The sequence below is a fragment of the Fundulus heteroclitus genome, chromosome 18 (assembly GCF_011125445.2).
Source record: "Fundulus heteroclitus isolate FHET01 chromosome 18, MU-UCD_Fhet_4.1, whole genome shotgun sequence".
In the NCBI taxonomy this organism is placed as follows: domain Eukaryota; kingdom Metazoa; phylum Chordata; class Actinopteri; order Cyprinodontiformes; family Fundulidae; genus Fundulus; species Fundulus heteroclitus.
In genome coordinates, this window is record NC_046378.1 from 36,916,303 (window position 1) to 36,935,997 (window position 19,695).

The window sequence follows — 19,695 nt, forward strand, 5'->3', positions numbered from 1 at the left end:
CCACATGAAAAAACAACAACAACACTGCAACCTTACCAGTCTAAAAAAAAAAAAAACAACAACAGAAAAACAAATGAATCAAAAGGTATTTAAGATATCAGTACAGCATTCTCAGTAGTTAAAGTCCAACACTTGGTGAGTAGTTGATGAAGATTCGCTGGTTCGAGTCTCAGTGGTAACCAGGTGACTGGTGATTCTGGTCGTCTTGGTTACCGTTGTGACCGATCCCTCCTCTGTGGAGGAGACCTGATGCTCTTCGGACATTTGTTGGCTGGCAAAGTCGACCCCTGAGGTGTGGAGACAGAAAGAGCCAGAGACCTCCGCCTCCCCTCCCAGCTCACCCCTGCGCTGGGCCTGAGGGGAGCCCTCGGGGGTTATCTGGAGGAAGCCTGTCGGGAGCAATAAACAGGAACAGATGCGAGATGGAGAGGAAACAAAGAGAAGCAAGGAAGGATATGTGAAGAAATCAGGATTGAAAAGAAACTTTGTCTGTGGTAAGTGTTGAGAATAAAGTGGTAAGACAAAACAAATCAAGGAGAGGGGTATTAATTGTTGAAGAACACCAAATGATAATTTATGATGAATTTTCTTGAAGACCGGTCTGTCCTTACCTGTGGTGTGAGGTTTCAGTGTGAACTTGGGGACCTTGAACCAGGAGGTAGACTCCTTTTCTTCTGCCTCACCACCTCTGCCCCCCTCGCTCCACATATGAACCTTTGTTGATGTAAAATCTGTGCCGAAACCAGCAGGAGACTCTGAACTGTCCCGGTCCAACATCTCTGTTCTGGCTCGAGATGACACCACTTCCGTTGACGTCATTTTGTCTGGAGTTTCAAGTCCTTGGACATCTCCCTTTACTTCTCCTGATGATGAATCCTTTCCCATTTTATCCCCTGTTGCCATCTTGCTGTACGGACGAGTAAACTCCACCTTTGGAAGTTTAATTTTACCCCCGAATGTCCCTTTATCATCCTTGGAGTCCTTGTGAGGAGTTGCATCTTTTTCTCCATTGAGACTTGAACTTGAACCGTCTCCCTTCACAGTAACATCAACAGAGCCCGATTTGCCAGACGAAAGTGAAAATTTGGGCATTTTAATCTTTGCACCCTTTGACTTTTCCTCTTCCTCTGCTTCTCCTTCAGTCGATTTATCTTTAGACTTCCCAAAGTTTGACTTTGTCTTGACTTTGCCCATCTTTACTTTAACATCTTCTGTCTCATTTCCAGCTGTTGTCTCCTTTTTTTGAAGGGCAGTGTTTGCAGCTACCTGCTCTGTTTCATTCGGATTCACCAAGACAAATACAGCTTTCTTTACTTTGGGCATTTTAGGGCCCTCATACCGAACTTCTGATCCATAAATATCCACCCTTCTCTCAGGAGAAGACATAGATGGTAATGGGACGCCAAATTTAGGGATCTTGACTTTCTTCTCGGTTTCTGTTTTGTCATCGTCTTCATCTTGTGATGTACCAATATCAAACTCTATATCTGGTATTCTAGGAACTTTGATTTCATAACTGGAGGGTGACTGGCCTCCTTTGCTACCTGCGTCTGTTTTGAGACAAACGCTTGGTAACGTCACCTCTGGAGCTGTGACGTTAATGTGACCTTTGCCAGTTGAATGATCATTGTGTTTAACGTTAATATCTCCACATTGTTTTGCTTCTGCTGTTACATCTTCAGCACCTTTCATTTTTGGTACTCCAATCTTGAATTTCTTTCCTTTGCCTTTGCCCCTCTTAACTTTAGTCTCAGTTCCTGATGTGTTCAGATCCAAGTCTGGTAATACAACCTTTTTCTTGTTCATCATACCCTCTTCCCTTTGAAATCCTATGTCCACGTCTATGTCTTCTCTTGGCCCCTTAATTGGTTTGTCAGTACTTGCTTTAGGCATCTCAAGCAGTCCTTCTTTCTTTATGTCCACCTCTGGAGTTTCCACAGAAGGTTTTCCTCTGGGAAGAGTAATATCAACTTTTGGCATCTTGAACTTTCCTCCTTCACTCTTAATCCCAGGAATGGGACCTGCAGTTTTACCTTTTTGCACAGAAATGTCTCCTGATGGTACTTCTGGTATGTGTCCCTCTCCTTTAAACACTGTTCCTTCAATTTTGCCAGCATTACCTTTGGCTAGAGAGATGTCAACATTTGGCATTTTCAGGTGAGGCATATTTACTTTGCCTTCTGTTCCTCCTCCTGTCTCAATCTCAGGACTTTCAAATTGTACTTTGGTTAATGATCCATCACCTGAAGGCATACTAATGTGTGGCATCTTAAACTTTCCACCTTCGCCCTTAATCTCCACATCTGGATTTTCTTTCCCTTTGAGGACAGCAAATTCCACATTTGGCACTTTAACATGAGGCATTTTGAATTTTCCTCCCACATTCCCCGTGATTCCAGCGTCTGAATCATTAGTTTTCACTTTAGGTATTGATGCGTCAACTGAAGGCATTTTTATGTATGGTGCTTTGAATCTCTCTCCTCCATTGCCTTCAATATCTAAATCTTCAGCCTTTCCTTTGGGTAGGGATATTTGAACAGATGGCATACTGATCTGTGGCATCTTATATGTTCCCTTTTCTCCTTTGATCTCTACACCTGGAGCTTCAGTCTGTCCCTTGGGCAAAGAAACATCAACATCTGGCATTTTACAATGAGGTAACTTGAATTTGTCTCCATAATTGCCCTCTACCTGAACATTTGGACCTTCAGCTTTCCCTTTAGAACATGAAATATCAACAGAGGGCATGCTGACTTGTGGCATCTTGAATTTCCCCCCTTCACCTCTGATCTCTACGTCTGGACCTTCAATCTGTCCCTTGGGTAGAGTGACATCAACAGATGGCATCTTTATGTGTGGCATTTTGATTTTTCCTCTTTCATTCATTTCAGGTGTTTCATTGTCTTGGAATATACCCTTTGGAAGAGAGATATCAACCCTGGGCATTTTAAACTTTTGCTCTGTAGTCCCCTCTATTTTTATTTCAGGGGCTTCTGCTTTTGACAGTGAAATATCAGGCTTTGGTAGAGTTATATCAACAGTGGGCATTTTGACGTATGGTATTGTAAACTTGCCTCCATCAGCATCTATTTCAGTTTTAGGTTTAGTGAGATCTTTAGGTTTCCCTTTTGGAAGGGCCACATCTACTGTTGGCATCGTTATTTGAGGCATTTTAAATTTCCCTTCACCCCCTTCAAGTTCCATATCAGGTCTTCCAATCTTTTGGCATTTGCCCTTTGGCAGTGACACATCTAGGTCTACTTGGGGTATAGAAACATCAATTTTAGGCATTTTGGGAATTTTAAGGTTTCCTTCATAACCTTTGATATCAGCTTCCGAAACATCAACTTCTGCTTTAGGGAGAAGAACCTCCATTTCTGGCGTTTTAGCTTCTGGGAGCGATAGCTCAACAGAAGGCACCTTGACTTTGGGCTGTAGTTGTAGTTCACCACTTGGTTTACTTAAATCTTTTTCTTTGGAGCCAAATCCTGGGATTGAGAACTTTGGAAACTTGAGAGTGACATCGGGAGCATGAAAGCCACTCTTTCTATCCATGTCTGCTTCCACTTTAGCATCAACCTCTCCCTCTGGAAGGTGAACCTTTGGAGATGACATTTTGAACTTGGGGAACTTGATTTTATGCTTTGCCTTATTGTCTGGGTTGTCTGTCGTGAAATCCAAGTGAGGAAAGTCAGGTTTTCCTTTTTTCATTTTAACGTCAACATCAGGACAAGACACTGATACATCTGTGTCCTTTTTCGATATTCCAAATGAAGGCATTTTTATTTTGTGTTTCTTCATTTTGACTTTTCCATCTCCATCAAATTCTACTGATGGCGCTCTAATCTCCCCTTCCACATTTGGTGGATGGAGGGAAATGTCTGCCTGGAGTCCTGATGCCTCCAAATCACCGCTCTTTGACTTTGAGCCAAATCTGGGGAAAGTGAAACTTGGCGCTTTGAGGGAGACGTTGGGCAAATCAAAGCTGCCCCCTGAGGAAGGTCTTCCTCCCTCTGCTTTCAAAAGCTCAACATCATCACTTTGAGGCTTGTTAAGGCCAAAGTCAAGATCTAGTTTTGGGGCTGATATGTCAACTGTTGGTAGTTTGACTGAGGGTAGTTTGAGTGATGCACCTGGGCCTTCTAAATCTCCTGTCTTTACTTTCAGTTGGTCTGGTTTGATATCCCCTTGGAGGCCCAACATCTCCAAATCCCCAGATGCATCCGGTCCACTGACTTCTACTTTAAGACCTTTGTCTTTTGAAACAGATGGAAGACTAAGGTCTAGATCAAACCTTGGCATATTTACGTCCAAAGTTGGCATGTGAAACTTTCCACCTTTTCCTCCTTTTACATGTGGACCATTGATATCGACATCAGCTTCAGTACTTTTTATATTTGCTTGTAGTTCTTTTGCTTTCATGTCAGGAAGATGTATGGAGGGCATATGAAATTTGCCTCCTTTCTTAATCTGTCCTTTGATGTCAATATCTCCCTCAACGTTTGGTTTTGGAAGTGATAAATCAATGTCTGGCAACTCTATGTTTCCTGCCTTGATGTCTGGCCCTTTAACTTTAACATTTCCTTCTGGAAGACTCACTTTTGGTAAGGACACATCAATCTTTGGCATTTTAAAGTTACCCTTCTCACCCTCAAAATCCTCAGACTCATAGTTAACATCAACCTTTCCTTTGGGGAGTGAAAGATCAACACCTGGGAGGTTAATTTTTCCTCCTTCAACCTCAGGGCTTTTCAGACTGACATCTGCCTCTGGTGACTTGATGTTAGGAAGTGAGAAATCACCCTTGATTTTAGGCCCTTGAATACCGACATCTCCCTTTGCTTTGATTTTAGGAAGGGAGATGTCAACCGAGGGCATGTGAAACTTGCCGCTTGTACCAGTATTGACATCAATTTCCACATCTGCCTTTGCTTTTGGAAGTGAAATTTCGGCAGCTGGTATTTCTACTTTTCCTTTCAGGTCTGGCCCTTCAATGCTGGCATCAGCCTTTGGGAGACTAACCTTTGGTAAGGAAACGTCAAACTTTGGTAACTTAAACTTTCCACCCTTCATCTCAGGGCCCTTAACATTAAAGTCTCCACCAACATTTCCTTTAGGGAGGGAAACATCAACATCAGGCATTTCGATCCTTCCTCCTTTGATTTCAGGACCTTCTACATTTACATCAGGTCCCTCAGCTTTTATTTTAGGAAGATTAATGTCAATTGAAGGCATTTTAAACTTGCCGCTTGTACCAGTATTGACATCAATTTCCACATCTGCCTTTGCTTTTGGAAGTGAAACTTCAGGTGCTGGTATTTCTACTTTTCCTTTCAGGTCTGGCCCTTCAATGCTGGCATCAGCCTTTGGGAGACTAACCTTTGGTAAGGAAACGTCAAATTTTGGTAACTTAAACTTCCCACCCTTCATCTTAGGGGCTTCTACATTAAAGTCTCCATCAACATTCCCTTTAGGGAGGGAAACATCAACATCAGGCATTTTGAGCTTCCCTCCTTTGATTTCAGGTCCTTCTACATTTACATCAGGTCCCTCAGCTTTAATTTTAGGAAGATTAATGTCAATTGAAGGCATTTTAAACTTGCCGCTTGTACCAGTATTGACATCAATTTCCACATCTGTCTTTGCTTTTGGAAGTGAAACTTCGGCAGCTGGTATTTCCACTTTTCCTTTCATTTCTGGCCCTTCAATGCTGGCATCAGCCTTTGGGAGACTAACCTTTGGTAAGGAAACGTCAAACTTTGGTAACTTAAACTTTCCACCCTTCATCTCAGGGCCCTTAACATTAAAGTCTCCACCAACATTTCCTTTAGGGAGGGAAACATCAACATCAGGCATTTCGATACTTCCTCCTTTGATTTCAGGACCTTCTACATTTACATCAGGTCCCTCAGCTTTTATTTTAGGAAGATTAATGTCAATTGAAGGCATTTTAAACTTGCCGCTTGTACCAGTATTGACATCAATTTCCACATCTGTCTTTGCTTTTGGAAGTGAAACTTCAGGTGCTGGTATTTCTACTTTTCCTTTCAGGTCTGGCCCTTCAATGCTGGCATCAGCCTTTGGGAGACTAACCTTTGGTAAGGAAACGTCAAATTTTGGTAACTTAAACTTCCCACCCTTCATCTTAGGGGCTTCTACATTAAAGTCTCCATCAACATTTCCTTTAGGGAGGGAAACATCAACATCAGGCATTTTGAGCTTCCCTCCTTTGATTTCAGGTCCTTCTACATTTACATCAGGTCCCTCAGCTTTAATTTTAGGAAGATTAATGTCAATTGAAGGCATTTTAAACTTGCCGCTTGTACCAGTATTGACATCAATTTCCACATTTGTCTTTGCTTTTGGAAGTGAAACTTCGGCAGCTGGTATTTCTACTTTTCCTTTCAGGTCTGGCCCTTCAATGCTGGCATCAGCCTTTGGGAGACTAACCTTTGGTAAGGAAACGTCAAACTTTGGTAACTTAAACTTCCCACCCTTCATCTCAGGGCCCTTAACATTAAAGTCTCCATCAACATTTCCTTTAGGGAGGGAAACATCAACATCAGGCATTTTGAGCTTCCCTCCTTTGATTTCAGGACCTTCTACATTTACATCAGGTCCCTCAGCTTTTATTTTAGCAAGATTAATGTCAATTGAAGGCATTTTAAACTTGCCGCTTGTACCAGTATTGACATCAATTTCCACATCTGCCTTTGCTTTTGGAAGTGAAACTTCAGGTGCTGGTATTTCTACTTTTCCTTTCATTTCTGGCCCTTCAATGCTGGCATCAGCCTTTGGGAGACTAACCTTTGGTAAGGAAACGTCAAATTTTGGTAACTTAAACTTCCCACCCTTCATCTCAGGGCCCTTAACATTAAAGTCTCCACCAACATTTCCTTTAGGGAGGGAAACATCAACATCAGGCATTTTGAGCTTCCCTCCTTTGATTTCAGGTCCTTCTACATTTACATCAGGTCCCTCAGCTTTAATTTTAGGAAGATTAATGTCAATTGAAGGCATTTTAAACTTGCCGCTTGTACCAGTATTGACATCAATTTCCACATTTGTCTTTGCTTTTGGAAGTGAAACTTCGGCAGCTGGTATTTCTACTTTTCCTTTCAGGTCTGGCCCTTCAATGCTGGCATCAGCCTTTGGGAGACTAACCTTTGGTAAGGAAACGTCAAACTTTGGTAACTTAAACTTTCCACCCTTCATCTCAGGGCCCTTAACATTAAAGTCTCCATCAACATTTCCTTTAGGGAGGGAAACATCAACATCAGGCATTTTGAGCTTCCCTCCTTTGATTTCAGGTCCTTCTACATTTACATCAGGTCCCTCAGCTTTTATTTTAGCAAGATTAATGTCAATTGAAGGCATTTTAAACTTGCCGCTTGTACCAGTGTTGACATCAATTTCCACATCTGTCTTTGCTTTTGGAAGTAAAACTTCAGGTGCTGGTATTTCCACTTTTCCTTTCATTTCTGGCCCTTCAATGCTGGCATCAGCCTTTGGGAGACTAACCTTTGGTAAGGAAACGTCAAACTTTGGTAACTTAAACTTCCCACCCTTCATCTCAGGGCCCTTAACATTAAAGTCTCCATCAACATTTCCTTTAGGGAGGGAAACATCAACATCAGGCATTTTGAGCTTCCCTCCTTTGATTTCAGGACCTTCTACATTTACATCAGGTCCCTCAGCTTTTATTTTAGCAAGATTAATGTCAATTGAAGGCATTTTAAACTTGCCGCTTGTACCAGTATTGACATCAATTTCCACATCTGCCTTTGCTTTTGGAAGTGAAACTTCAGGTGCTGGTATTTCTACTTTTCCTTTCATTTCTGGCCCTTCAATGCTGGCATCAGCCTTTGGGAGACTAACCTTTGGTAAGGAAACGTCAAACTTTGGTAACTTAAACTTTCCACCCTTCATCTCAGGGCCCTTAACATTAAAGTCTCCACCAACATTTCCTTTAGGGAGGGAAACATCAACATCAGGCATTTCGATACTTCCTCCTTTGATTTCAGGACCTTCTACATTTACATCAGGTCCCTCAGCTTTAATTTTAGGAAGATTAATGTCAATTGAAGGCATTTTAAACTTGCCGCTTGTACCAGTATTGACATCAATTTCCACATCTGTCTTTGCTTTTGGAAGTGAAACTTCAGGTGCTGGTATTTCTACTTTTCCTTTCATTTCTGGCCCTTCAATGCTGGCATCAGCCTTTGGGAGACTAACCTTTGGTAAGGAAACGTCAAACTTTGGTAACTTAAACTTCCCACCCTTCATCTTAGGGGCTTCTACATTAAAGTCTCCATCAACCTTTCCTTTAGTGAGGGAAATATCAACATCAGGCATTTTGAGCTTCCCTCCTTTGATTTCAGGACCTTCTACATTTACATCAGGTCCCTCAGCTTTAATCTTTTCACCCTTGAGTTCTGGACCTTCAATATTTATGTCAGTTCCCTTGGCTTTCAATTTAGGAAGAGAAATGTCAATGTTTGGCAAGTGGAATCTGCCTCCTTTCCCAGCATGTCCTTCAGTTGCAATGTGTCCCTCTACTTTTCCTTTGGGAAGTGAAAAATCAATGTCTGGCAACTCAATTTTCCCTGTTTTGAACTCTGGGCCCTTTACCTTCAAATCAGCCTCTGGGAGACCACCCATAGGTAAAGACAGGTCAGTTTTTGGCATTTTAAATTTACCACCCTTCACCTCGTTGCCCTCAACTTCAGCACCCGCTTCAAGTTTTCCTTTGGGATATGAGATGTCTAGATTTGGTTGATCAATTTTTCCTCCTTCAACCTCAGGGCCTCTAAGGCTGATATCTATTGCTGGACCCTTTACTTTAGGTAGGGACAAATCACCCTTGATGTCAGGTCTTTGAATTCCTATCTGAGCTTCCTTTGTTTTAACATTTGGAAGAGAAAAATCCACTGTAGGCATATGAAATTTGCTTCCTTTACCAGTTTCAGCATTTATGTCTATAGTTGCCTTTCCTTTTGGTGGTGAAATATCAGTGGTCGGCTTCTCAATTTTCCCTTTCATATCAGGTCCTTCGACATTGACATCAACCTTTGGGAGATTAATCTTTGGGAGAGAAACATCAAATTTTGGCATCTTGAATTTCCCCCCTTTCACTTCAGTCCCTTCAGCACTGACATACGCCTCTACTTTACCTTTCGGAAGTGAAACATCCATGTTTTGTAGGTCAACCTTTCCCCCTTCAATCTCAGGGCCCTTGATGGTGGTTTCTATGTGTGAAGACTTGATTTTAGGTAATGACACATCACCCTTTATGTTAGGCCCATGAATATCAACATCAGCTGGCATTTGGATTTTTCCTCCTTTGGTTTTAGGACCCCCAACATTTATCTCTGGTCCCTTAGGTTTTGGAACTGAAACGTCACCCACACTAATTTTAGCCTTTCCTTTTATCCCTGGTCCTTCAACGTTGCTATCAACTTTTGGGAGGCTTATCTTTGGTAACGAAATGTCAAACTTTGGCATCTTGAATTTTCCTCCTTCCATTCCTTCTGCACTGATGTCGCCCTCAGCTTTAAGTGATTGTGGCAAGACATCAACATTCATATCCGGACCCTCAAGACTGACATCTAACTCAGGTGACTTTAAATTAGGCCGAGAAACGTCAAGCAAAGTTATATTCTCCTTTCCACCTTGAACCTCAGGAATTTCAACTCTCAGGTCTGGTCCTTTACCTTTGATTTTAGGAAGAGAAATGTCAACTGAGGGCATTTGGAACTTGCTTCCTTTACTGGCATGGCCTCCAGTTTCAATTTCCCCTTTTCCTTTTGGGATTGATATGTCAATGTCTGGCATCTCAATCTTCCCTCCCTTAATGCTTAGGTCTTTTGTTTCACCCTTTGGAAGACTTACTTTGGGCAAGGAGAGATCAAATTTTGGCATTTTAAACTTGCCATCAACATCAAAGTCAGCATCAGTTGTTCCTTTGGAAAATGAGATGTCCCCAGTTGGCAAGTTAATTGTTTGTCCTTTTAAGTGAGGGCCTTCAAAACTTAAATCCCCCTCAACTTTTCCTTTCGGTTGCGCAATGTCACTTTTTAGTTCTGGACCTTTAATATGAATATCAGCTCCTTTTGCTTCTATTTTAGGGAGAGAAACATCAACAGAGGGCAGCTGAAACTTGCCCTCTTTGTCCATGCAGCCATCAACATCAACATCTCCTTTTACTTTTGGTAGAGAAATGTTAACATTTGGTGCATCAACATGGCCCCCAGTTAGGTTTGTCTTTGGAAGGGAAATATCAAATTTGGGCATTTTGAATTTTCCTCCTTTTATTTCAGTACTTTCAGCATTGAAGTCAACATCAACGTTTCTATTTTGAAGTGAAATATCAACATCAGGCATGTTGATGTTTCCTTGTTTAAGTTCAGGCCCTTCTATGTTGACCTCTGGTCCTTTTGCCTTTATTTTTGGTAGAGAGAAATCAACAGAGGGCATGTGAAACTTTCCACCTTTCCAGCCATGCCCATCAATTTCACCGTCTGATTTTCCTTTCGGTAGTGAAATATCAATGTCCGGCATCTCAATCTTCTTTCCCTTGACGTCAGGTCCCTTTAATTTTACTTCACTCTGAGGAAAGTTTACCTTTGGCATTGAAATGTTAAATGTTGGCATTTTTGTCTTTCCCCCTTCAATTTCAGGGTTTTTAACATTCATTTCAACATCAGCTTTAGGATTTGGAAGGGAAATGTCAACATCTGGACCCTCGAGGCGGACATCTACCTCCGGAGATTTTATTTTGGGTGCAGAAATATCCATTGATGGCAAGCCAAATGTTTGTCCTTGACCTTCATGCCCTTTAACATCAACACTTGCTTCCTTAGATTTTATCTTTGGAAGGTTAATGTTTAGAGAAGGCATGTGAAATTTGTCTCCTTTAGCTCCATGACTGTCGATGTCAAGATCTCCCTCTAATCTTCCTTTAGGAGGTGAAATATCAACAGCTGGCATTTCGATCTTTCCTTTAACTTCTGGTCCGTGCACCTTGACGTCAACTTCTGGTGCATCTAGTTTTGGAGCAGAAATGTTAAATTTGGGCTTTTTGTGTTTTCCTACCTTTCCCCCGGGACCTTTCACATTTATACCAGATTTGCCTTGGCCTTTGGGAAGTTTAGTATCAAGAGAAGATATTTCAATGTTCCCATCTATTCCAGAGTGGATGTCAATATTAATGTTTCCATGTTTTTTTCCTTTAGGCAATGAGAGGTCAATTCTGGGCATTTCAAACTTGTCGCCCTTGACTTTTGGACCTTGAAGGTTCACGTCTCTGTCTGGGATTTTAACACTTGATAAGTCGATGTCTACAGATGGTACATCAAATCCAACCCCTTTTTCTTCATCATCGAAAGCAATGTCACCTTCAATTGTTCCTTGTGGCGTAGAGATGTCAATAGTTGGTGCTTTTACTTCTCCGCTTTTAAGTTCAGGCCCTTCAATGTTGATATTACCTCGCTTTGATTTTATTTTAGGGAGAGAAACATCAACTGAGGGCAAATGAAAGTGGCCTCCTTTACTTTTAGCACCAATATCCACATCTAATTTTCCTTTTGGAAGAGAAATGTCAACAGGTTGTCCTTCAATCTCAATGCTTTCTTCAGGCATCTTTACCTTAGGAAGGGACATATCAAATGAAGGCATCTTTAACTTGCCTCCTTTCCCTTCAACATTTATCTTCACATCTGCCTTTTCCTTTGGAAGAGAAACATCTTTTGTTGGCAAGTTCAGTTTCCCTTCTTTGATCTCAGTTCCTTTTAATTCTAAGTTAGCCTTAGGTGATTTGATATTAATTTCAGGACCTTCAAAGCTGATATCAGTCCCCTTCTCAGGTGATTTTATTGTAGGGAGAGAAATATCAAGAGATGGCATGTTGAATTTTGCTCCTTCTTTAACTGTAGGTTCTTTAATATCCCCTCCTTTCACTTGAGCTTGCCCCTTAGGGAATGAGATGTCAAAATTTGGCATCTTAAATTTGGCACCAGCATTTGCCTCAAGCTCCACATTGGCTTCTTTACTTGATGTTGGAACAGAGAGGTCGATATTTGGAAGTTCAGGAGCTTCTACTTTCACATCTCCTTCAGGAAGCTTTGTTTTTGGGAGAGAAATGTTTACAGAGGGCATGCTGAATTTGCCTCCCTTACCTCTTCCCTCAATGTCGAGCTCACCTTTGGGTGCTGATGGCGCCTTCTTTTTCTGTCCTTTAATCTCAGGTCCCTGAATGTCTGCCTTAGCTCCAGCTGATTCCATCTTGGGGAGTTTGATGTTGACGGAAGGCACTTTGAACTTTCCTCCCTTTGCCTCCAGATGTCCTATTTCAACATCACCGTCTGCCTTTCCTTTCGGCATAGATATATTTACAGAAGGCACAGGAATGTCACTTTCAACCTCAAGCTTAGGGACTTTTATGTGACCTTCTGGCCCAAGCTTTGGCAGAGACACATCAATCGAAGGCATTTTGAATTTGTCTCCCTCAACACATCCTTTTACGTCAATGTCTCCCTCCATTTTTCCTTTAGGCAATGGCTTGACAGACATTTCAAATTTGCCACCTTTTGCTGTTTGTCCTTCGGCATCAACTTCCACTTGGCCAGCCTTCAATTTAGGAAGGGAAACATCAACAGATGGTAACTGAAATGCTCCCTTTCCCTCTTTGTCTGTTGCTACCACATTGCTTTTTGGAAGAGTTAGATCCATTTTGGGCAATTTATAACCCACCTCGACATCTTCCTCTGGTGACTTCATTTTAGGGAGCGTTACGTCAAAATCAGGCAACTTGAACTTTCCATCACCACCTACATAATGGTCCATATGCACATCTACACCATCTGATTTGATCTTGGGGGAAGAGAGGCCAACAGAAGGTGGGTTGAACTTTCCTCCACCTCCTAGTCCTTCAATATCTACACCAGGAGCCCCCGTCTTTGGTAAGGAGATATCAACCCTTGGCACTGAGATTTTGGGTCCTTTAACAGTGCCTTCCACCTCATCTGGAATTCTCCGTCCTGAATCAGATGGCAGAACAGCATCGGGTACAGAAATATTGACGGCAGGCATGTTGATTTCTGACTTCCCTGCTCCTTCAAGCCCTTGGAGTGAATAACTTGCATCAGACTTCCCCTTTACATTTGGCAAAGAAATATCAACAGAAGGCATTTGAACTGAGGCAGCTTTTCCAGATATGTCACCTTTAATATTTGGTTTGGTGACTTCCACTCCAGGAAGACGAATTTCTCCACCACCTCTAAGTTCTGCCGTTGGAGAATTAATATCAGGATGAGGCATTTCCATTCCCTTGGCTTTCACCTTGATGTCTCCATCAATCTCATCCGAATGGCGTGAGAGTCTAATCTTGGGTAGTTTCAACTTCGGCAATCTGAGTTTAGCGTCTTCCTTCCCCACATCTACATTAACCTTCCCTTGAGGTACATCAGCCGCTCCTCTGACGTCTACTTTAGGTGCCTTGATCTCTGTGGTTCCCCTTACAGTTGGCAAAGATGCCTCCACTTTTCCTGAGGGGAGTGCAAACTCCACATCAGGGGGGTTAAACTTTGAGCCTCTCTTCGCCACATTTTTGTCCTCTTTTCCAGACAAACTGACCTCCACTGAAGGTGGCTGGAGGCTTATTTCAGGAGGCCTCACGTCCAGCGATCCAGGACCCGACTTTGCATTTTTAGTCTTGGGAAATACGATTCCAAACTTGTGTCCCTTTCCTTTGGTTTTCACTTTAGCCCCAGGTATTTCAGTCGGAGGGACGTTTTCATGTCCCTCAAATTCCAGTTGTCCCGCTGCTGCACTGTATTCCTTGGTTTTCATATGGGGGAACCTAGGAGATTGGTGTTTAGAAAGGAAAGAAAAGAAAAACGCACCCTCAAAACAGCAGAAAACCAAATAGAAATTTCACAACCTAGAAGAACATAATTTGTTGTATTTCACCTATATTTCAACCAACCTGATATGACTTTTTGTCTTTCCCACGTTTCCTGTTCCTCTGACTTCTACGTCACTCGTTGCGCTCTTCCTGTGTTTTAATTTAGGAAGTGAAAACTCCACGTCAACGTCACCGTCACCTGCCTCGAGCCGTGGAGGTGTTCCCTCTATCACCAGCTCCTCCCTGCGCTTCTCTTTCAGCCTCTTCAGACCAAAACGTCCGCCTCTTTTTTTCTGGGTCTTGAACGATTTCATGCCTTTCACACTCTGGAACAGAAATGCATGTTGTTGGTTTTTAAAGATGGCCTTTTGGTGGATAAGTGCAGTTTTAAAAAATAAAGTTTCCATAGGGACATGAGAGGTTTGAATTGAGTTTTCCCCCCAACCTCTTTGTTGCTGCTGGGATCAAAGATTAAAAGTCTGTTTGTTGTTGTTTTTTGTGTGGGACAGTCACCATCAGTCATCATCTTATTAAGTGGTTACCGTCTTAGACCACTGTTAAAGTGATCTAAGTTTGAAGAACCAGCAATTCTAATGGGGCAGTCAAGCTAATTACTCCAAGAGGCTACCCCATATGCATTTCTAACATCTAAAAACACACAAATAAACAGTTCCTTTGCAATCCAAGTAAATGTTATGTTGGATATTTTTACAACACGTTGGTTTTGGGGTTAAGTGGTTTATGGTTTTGCTATGTTGCTTATTTCTGCTTGGATACTGAAGACTTCCCGCAGGCTGCCACTGTGGGTCCCTGAGGAAGAGCCTTAGCCCCAGATTGCTCCCCGGGCGCTGTGATAGTTGCCCACTGCTCCCTAACGGATGGGTTAGATGCAGAAGACAAATTTCATTGGAATGTACACTGCCTATAAACCCAGAAGAAAAATCTAGAACCTCCCCCCAAAATTAACTTCTTTTGTTGTTTTATGAATAATCTTTTATTTATCCCATTAGCAGGATTAGGTTTATGATTAACTGCAAACATGAGGGTTAATCCTAAATTTGGAGAAACACGACAGGGCTGCGTGTTGGGGCAATTAGTAGCATTGTTGTCGTGCAGCAAGAAGATCCTAGGTTCAAATCCTGGCATGCTGGTGTCAGTTCTCTCAAGGTATTTAGGCTTCCTCCCACAGTTAGGTTAATTGGTCTCTCCAAATTGCCCTTAGTGTGAATGGTTGTGTGCCCTGTGATGGACTAGGGACCTGTCCAGGGTGTAGGTAGCCTCTGTCATAAATAAGCAGGTATGGATGAATCCTTATGGAATGAATGGAATCCTTATTTTGGCTCAAGCAAAGTTGCTTCAGCAGGGATCGTTTAGGACGAAATTTATAATATGTGTTCTGTGTGAGGGCAGTGATTAATACTGTTGCTCTCTGGCAAGAAGGTCTTGGGTTTGAATACCAGCCTGGGGTTCTTTCTGCTGTTTCTCAGTGAATGCATGTGTTCTTTCCACTTTTCAGTCAGAACACATGACCGCCCGTAGATACGAGTGTACTGCTTGCATGGTGGTGGCTTTTCCTCTGTGTTGCCCTATGATGGACTGGTGTCCTGCCTAGGGTTTCTAATGCCCTTTTGTCCAATAACTGCTGAAAATAGGCACCCCCCCTCCCCCACACACTCCCCACCCCACCACCCAGCAAAAATAAGCGGATAAAGAAAGGGACCATATGATGGAAGTTCTTGTATAAAATGAACAGAAGTTCTGCGAGAGCAACAAAATCTAACACTATGACAAAATAGACAAAACAATAGCAAACAATTTAATATGCTCAAACATCTAAATAAGTACTTAACGGAAAAGTACCGTGAAAGTAAAATGTTCAATTGGTCCAAGTGAGAAAAATTGTTAATAAATTGTTAATAAAAATTGCAAATGTTTAAAATTGAATACAGAAAACTATTAAATAAAAGCAGAACATACATTTTCACACTGCAGGCAGCGTAGTTGATATTTACTGCACTGTTTGAAGAGGATTAGTTGTCTCTTATAAGCAAATAAATGAGCTGATTACCATTTTAGGCAGTTTGGCTTTGGGACCTTTGAGCTCCCCACTGGGAACTTTTGGCCGGACGCTAACTTCGGCTTTAGGAACAGTCCTCTTCACCTGGAAGCTGACTTTATAGGGCTCTGCACACTGAAGGATCTTAAGAGCGTCCTCATACCGCACGTTGTCAAAGTAGACCTTGGCACTCAGCAGCTGATCACCTTCACAGAGAGCAGATGGCAAATTATTGTATACATCCATGAAAATCATTATCAGTGTGTATACTTAAAAAGTTGTGCATATTTCTTATTATTATACACCTGAGGGGAAAACAAAGAGTCTGTTCCTGCAGATAACTGAGTTGACGGCTCAGTTGGCGCCTATCGATGCTGCGGGTCAGGAGGTTTTACATTCCTGTAAGTCCAACATGACGCTCAAATGTGTGTGAAGGAATCAAATTTTAATAATTTTTCACTCTAAGAAAGACGATGAACATCATTTAAACTATTTCATTAACTCAATGGAAATGGTGGCTAAAACTAGACAAAATAAATCAAATGGGATAACTTGTTTTTCAGTGTGGACTAAACGTAAAGGAAATAAAGGAAAAAGCCTGATAAATGCTGTGTAATGGACTAAAAGGAACTCTGAAAACTCAAAGTTCAACGTGAAGTAAAAAAAGAGCTTAATTATCACCAAAATATAAATGAATAAATGTGGTTAAAAATCATAAGGAAAGATGTTTGGTTCTGTTTCGTTCTGAGCAGCACTGACCCACATATTGCCCGGCACACAGTCTGCAGATGCGTGATGGATATTTATAGTTTGAGCTAAAATCGTCGTAGTTTGGTTGATAGACATAAACGGCACGCTTGTGCAGGTTTGTTTTGTTGTGATGGACGTGTGGTCGGTCAGATCCTGCTAACATCGGCAAATAACGGGAAAATAAACTCATCCGAAGAGGAAAACAAGATGATGTGTGATAACACAGTTCAAACATCTTTTGTTGATTTATTCCTGGAAAAAAGACGTATAACTTTTCTTGTAGATATTCTGTGATGTTTAATAGGGGAATGTGTCACCTTATGATGCTTTTTGATGAAGAAACATAAAGTGGATTTCCCATTGTCCTTTTCCCCCCGTCCTGACACAGATTTATGTTTTTCATGGTAACATTTTGAAGAATAGGATCAAAACAAATGGCCCGACTATGCTGTTTGTGCTTAATTATGATTCCAGTTTTAAACCTTTCTCCAACTGAAATTAAAGCTGTGCTTTCAGGAGGAGCCTGCAGACTGCAGGTACCTTGCTGCAGACTCAGGTGTTTGGCAGCCGGCGAGTCTTTGAGGACGTCTTTGACAAAGATCCCATGCTGCCCTCCGCCTGTCACGCTGTAGCCGCTGGCTCCAGCCTCAGCCTCCGTCTCCACCACCACTTCCACAGACTTGGAGACTTCCTCTGTGCACTAAGAAACAAGCAAGCAATCTCTTCGTATACTAATACATCTTTTATCATTTCTCTGTTGACCCATGATAAGTCGTTAGGTTAGCTTGATGATAACAGAAGAATTTGTTTTACGAGGTAAGTTCCCCCAATGCATATTTCCACTATTGTTTCAGTATTTAAAAACCCATTCATTACCCAAAATATCTAAGTTATACCGCCCTGCTTACTGTCTGTTCTTCTGCTGGCTCTGAATCCATCTCTGATCGGGCCAGTCGGCAGGTCGACTCTCTTAGATTACTTCTTTTCTGACTCAACACCTGTTTCAGCTCCGCATGTAGTTTCTCCTTCTGTACCTGCAGACAGCACAGGGCACTATGGGTTCACAGGATGTAGCAGCACATCTGATCCATCTCAGACAAACATAGCTTCAGATTAATGGCTATAAACATAGCTCTCAACTCTCACGCATTGACCGTGTGACACACGCATTTCATCAATTGCACACGCTCAAACGCATTTCTTTGAAAATCTCAATCTTACAATCAAAATCTCACTCTTGAAACGCAAGCGTACGGACGCTTCGCGTCATGGCGGAACCAATTTGCGGTGCAATGGTTTCCGCACGTCCAGTAGTAGAGGGAACACAGCTGCAAGGACCGCCGCCGCGCAAACAAGTTTCCCTCATCCAAAGTGAAACACTTCTACGGTCCGTGTTGTGTGCGAATTAAATGGTAAGTCGTCATGTTTTATTAGTTTGAAATAATTCAAATTGCCTAATAATTTCTGAAAGCAAACTGTCGCCATTACTTTCCTTCTTTATCGAATGATGTGAAGTAAGAAAGTAAGATAGTCCGTTTAAAATAGTGACCGTCTTAAATCGACAAACACCAACCCCTAGTGGAGTCTAGTGGAAATTTGAAAAAATGTCAAATTTGTCCTTGAGAATTGCAACGTGGAGGTGTTGCTGCATAAACTGCTCAGGATGTCTCGTGTTTAAAACCTGCCGGCAGGCACAGACACCTCCTAGCATACATCCAGCTGAAAGCTAATGCTAAGCTAGCCCTAGAGGAGCTACACAGCTTCATCACCAGTCATATGAACAGTAACCCAGAAGCAGCTGTGATCACTGCTGGGGACTTTACCCATGTTAAGTTAAAGCTGTGCTTCCTAAGTTCCATAAATTCATCAAGTTCCCGACCAGAGACAATAATACATTAGATCAAGTTTACAGCAATGTCCCAGGAGCTTACATAGCTGCGGCAGCTCCTCACTTTGGTTTATCACATCTCTGTGGAGCTGATCCCTGCCTACAAGCCACTGATCTGAACAACCAGACTGGTGATAAAAACCATTCAAGTTACACATCTTCTGTGCTTTCCTATAGCCACACTGATGCTGTTCTACCCACAAAGACAATCAGAGTGTTTCCTATGGGTGGACAGCTCGGTGCGGTCCTTGCTGAAGGACCAGGATGCAGTGTTCAGATCTGGAGACAGACAGGCTTACAGCAGGGCTAGAAGTGAACTTAAAGGCATCCAGAAGGCCAAGCAAAGGTACAAGCAGCGCATGGAGGACCACTTCAGCAGCAACAATCCATGAAACATGTGGAGAGGCATCAGAAACATTACGGACTACAAGCACAGCGACCAGCAGCTGATCAATGACCCTTAAACAGCTTCTTCACACAAAGAAAGGAACAACCTGATCCTGAACACCAGGAAGACCAAGGAGGTCATAAAAGACAACAGGAGGTCCAGGAGGACTGAACACGTATTTTTACACACTCTTAACTTATCAGGAATGTTTCATTGCCTCGTCCTGTATATGAAGGTTGAAGAATGTTGCACATAATTTACTGCAGGCATGAATGTATCATCAAAGAAGCGTTGCATGATTAATTCATGCAACACAGTAAATCATATTTAAAAAAACATCTGACTTTCAGAAGTCGTTGCATGTTTGGGCTTCTCAGTAAATGTGGTTGACCAGTGCAGCTACTGACTAACTTAATACCTATAATAAAAAAAAAGTCTCTTGTGTCCACCTATACACATTATTTGTGTGAACCCTAACTGTGTCTGTTTTGAACAACTTTCACCACAGTAGCACGCGGTGACAATAAAAGATTCTTGCAAATACAAACATTGGTTGTTAGCAGTGATTGCTGCAGAAAAATAACGTTAGTTTCTTTTATCCTTTGAAATAGTCAATAGAATCAATAATCAAAAGCCTATCAGACCTTTTTTTAATATGGAATGAATAAAATGCAAGGCTACTTTTGCCTTTTTTTTTATTTTGAAAGGGC

At 41.9% G+C, this 19,695-nt stretch overlaps 1 protein-coding gene across 2 annotated transcripts; it reads right to left on the reverse strand.

The window, feature by feature from the left end:
* Positions 1-243: 243 nt before the first annotated feature.
* On the reverse strand, positions 244-17,737 carry prx (periaxin). 2 transcript variants are annotated; one of them, XM_021321455.2, is made up of 6 exons: positions 17,618-17,737; positions 17,250-17,409; positions 15,972-16,165; positions 13,985-14,229; positions 612-13,858; positions 368-489 (listed from the first exon to the last, which is right to left on the reverse strand). In XM_021321455.2, the coding sequence occupies exons 1-6, from the start codon at positions 17,645-17,647 to the stop codon at positions 467-469; spliced, it is 13,899 nt and encodes a 4,632-aa protein (XP_021177130.2). In that variant the 5' UTR covers positions 17,648-17,737; the 3' UTR covers positions 368-466. The 2 variants fall into 2 exon arrangements, with proteins under 2 accessions (XP_036005646.1, XP_021177130.2); XM_036149753.1 differs by lacking the exon at positions 612-13,858 and having other exon boundaries at positions 244-389; positions 14,107-14,229.
* Positions 17,738-19,695: the final 1,958 nt, after the last annotated feature.

Coding starts and splice junctions, on each gene's coding strand:
- prx (XM_021321455.2), bottom strand. CDS start 17,647: ATGGATTCAGAGCCAGCAGAAGAACAGACA. Junction 17,410..17,617: donor AGCCAGCAGAAGAACAGACA/GTAAGCAGGGCG, acceptor CTTGTTTCTTAG/TGCACAGAGGAAGTCTCCAA. Junction 13,859..13,984: donor AAGACAAAAAGTCATATCAG/GTTGGTTGAAAT, acceptor CCAATCTCCTAG/GTTCCCCCATATGAAAACCA.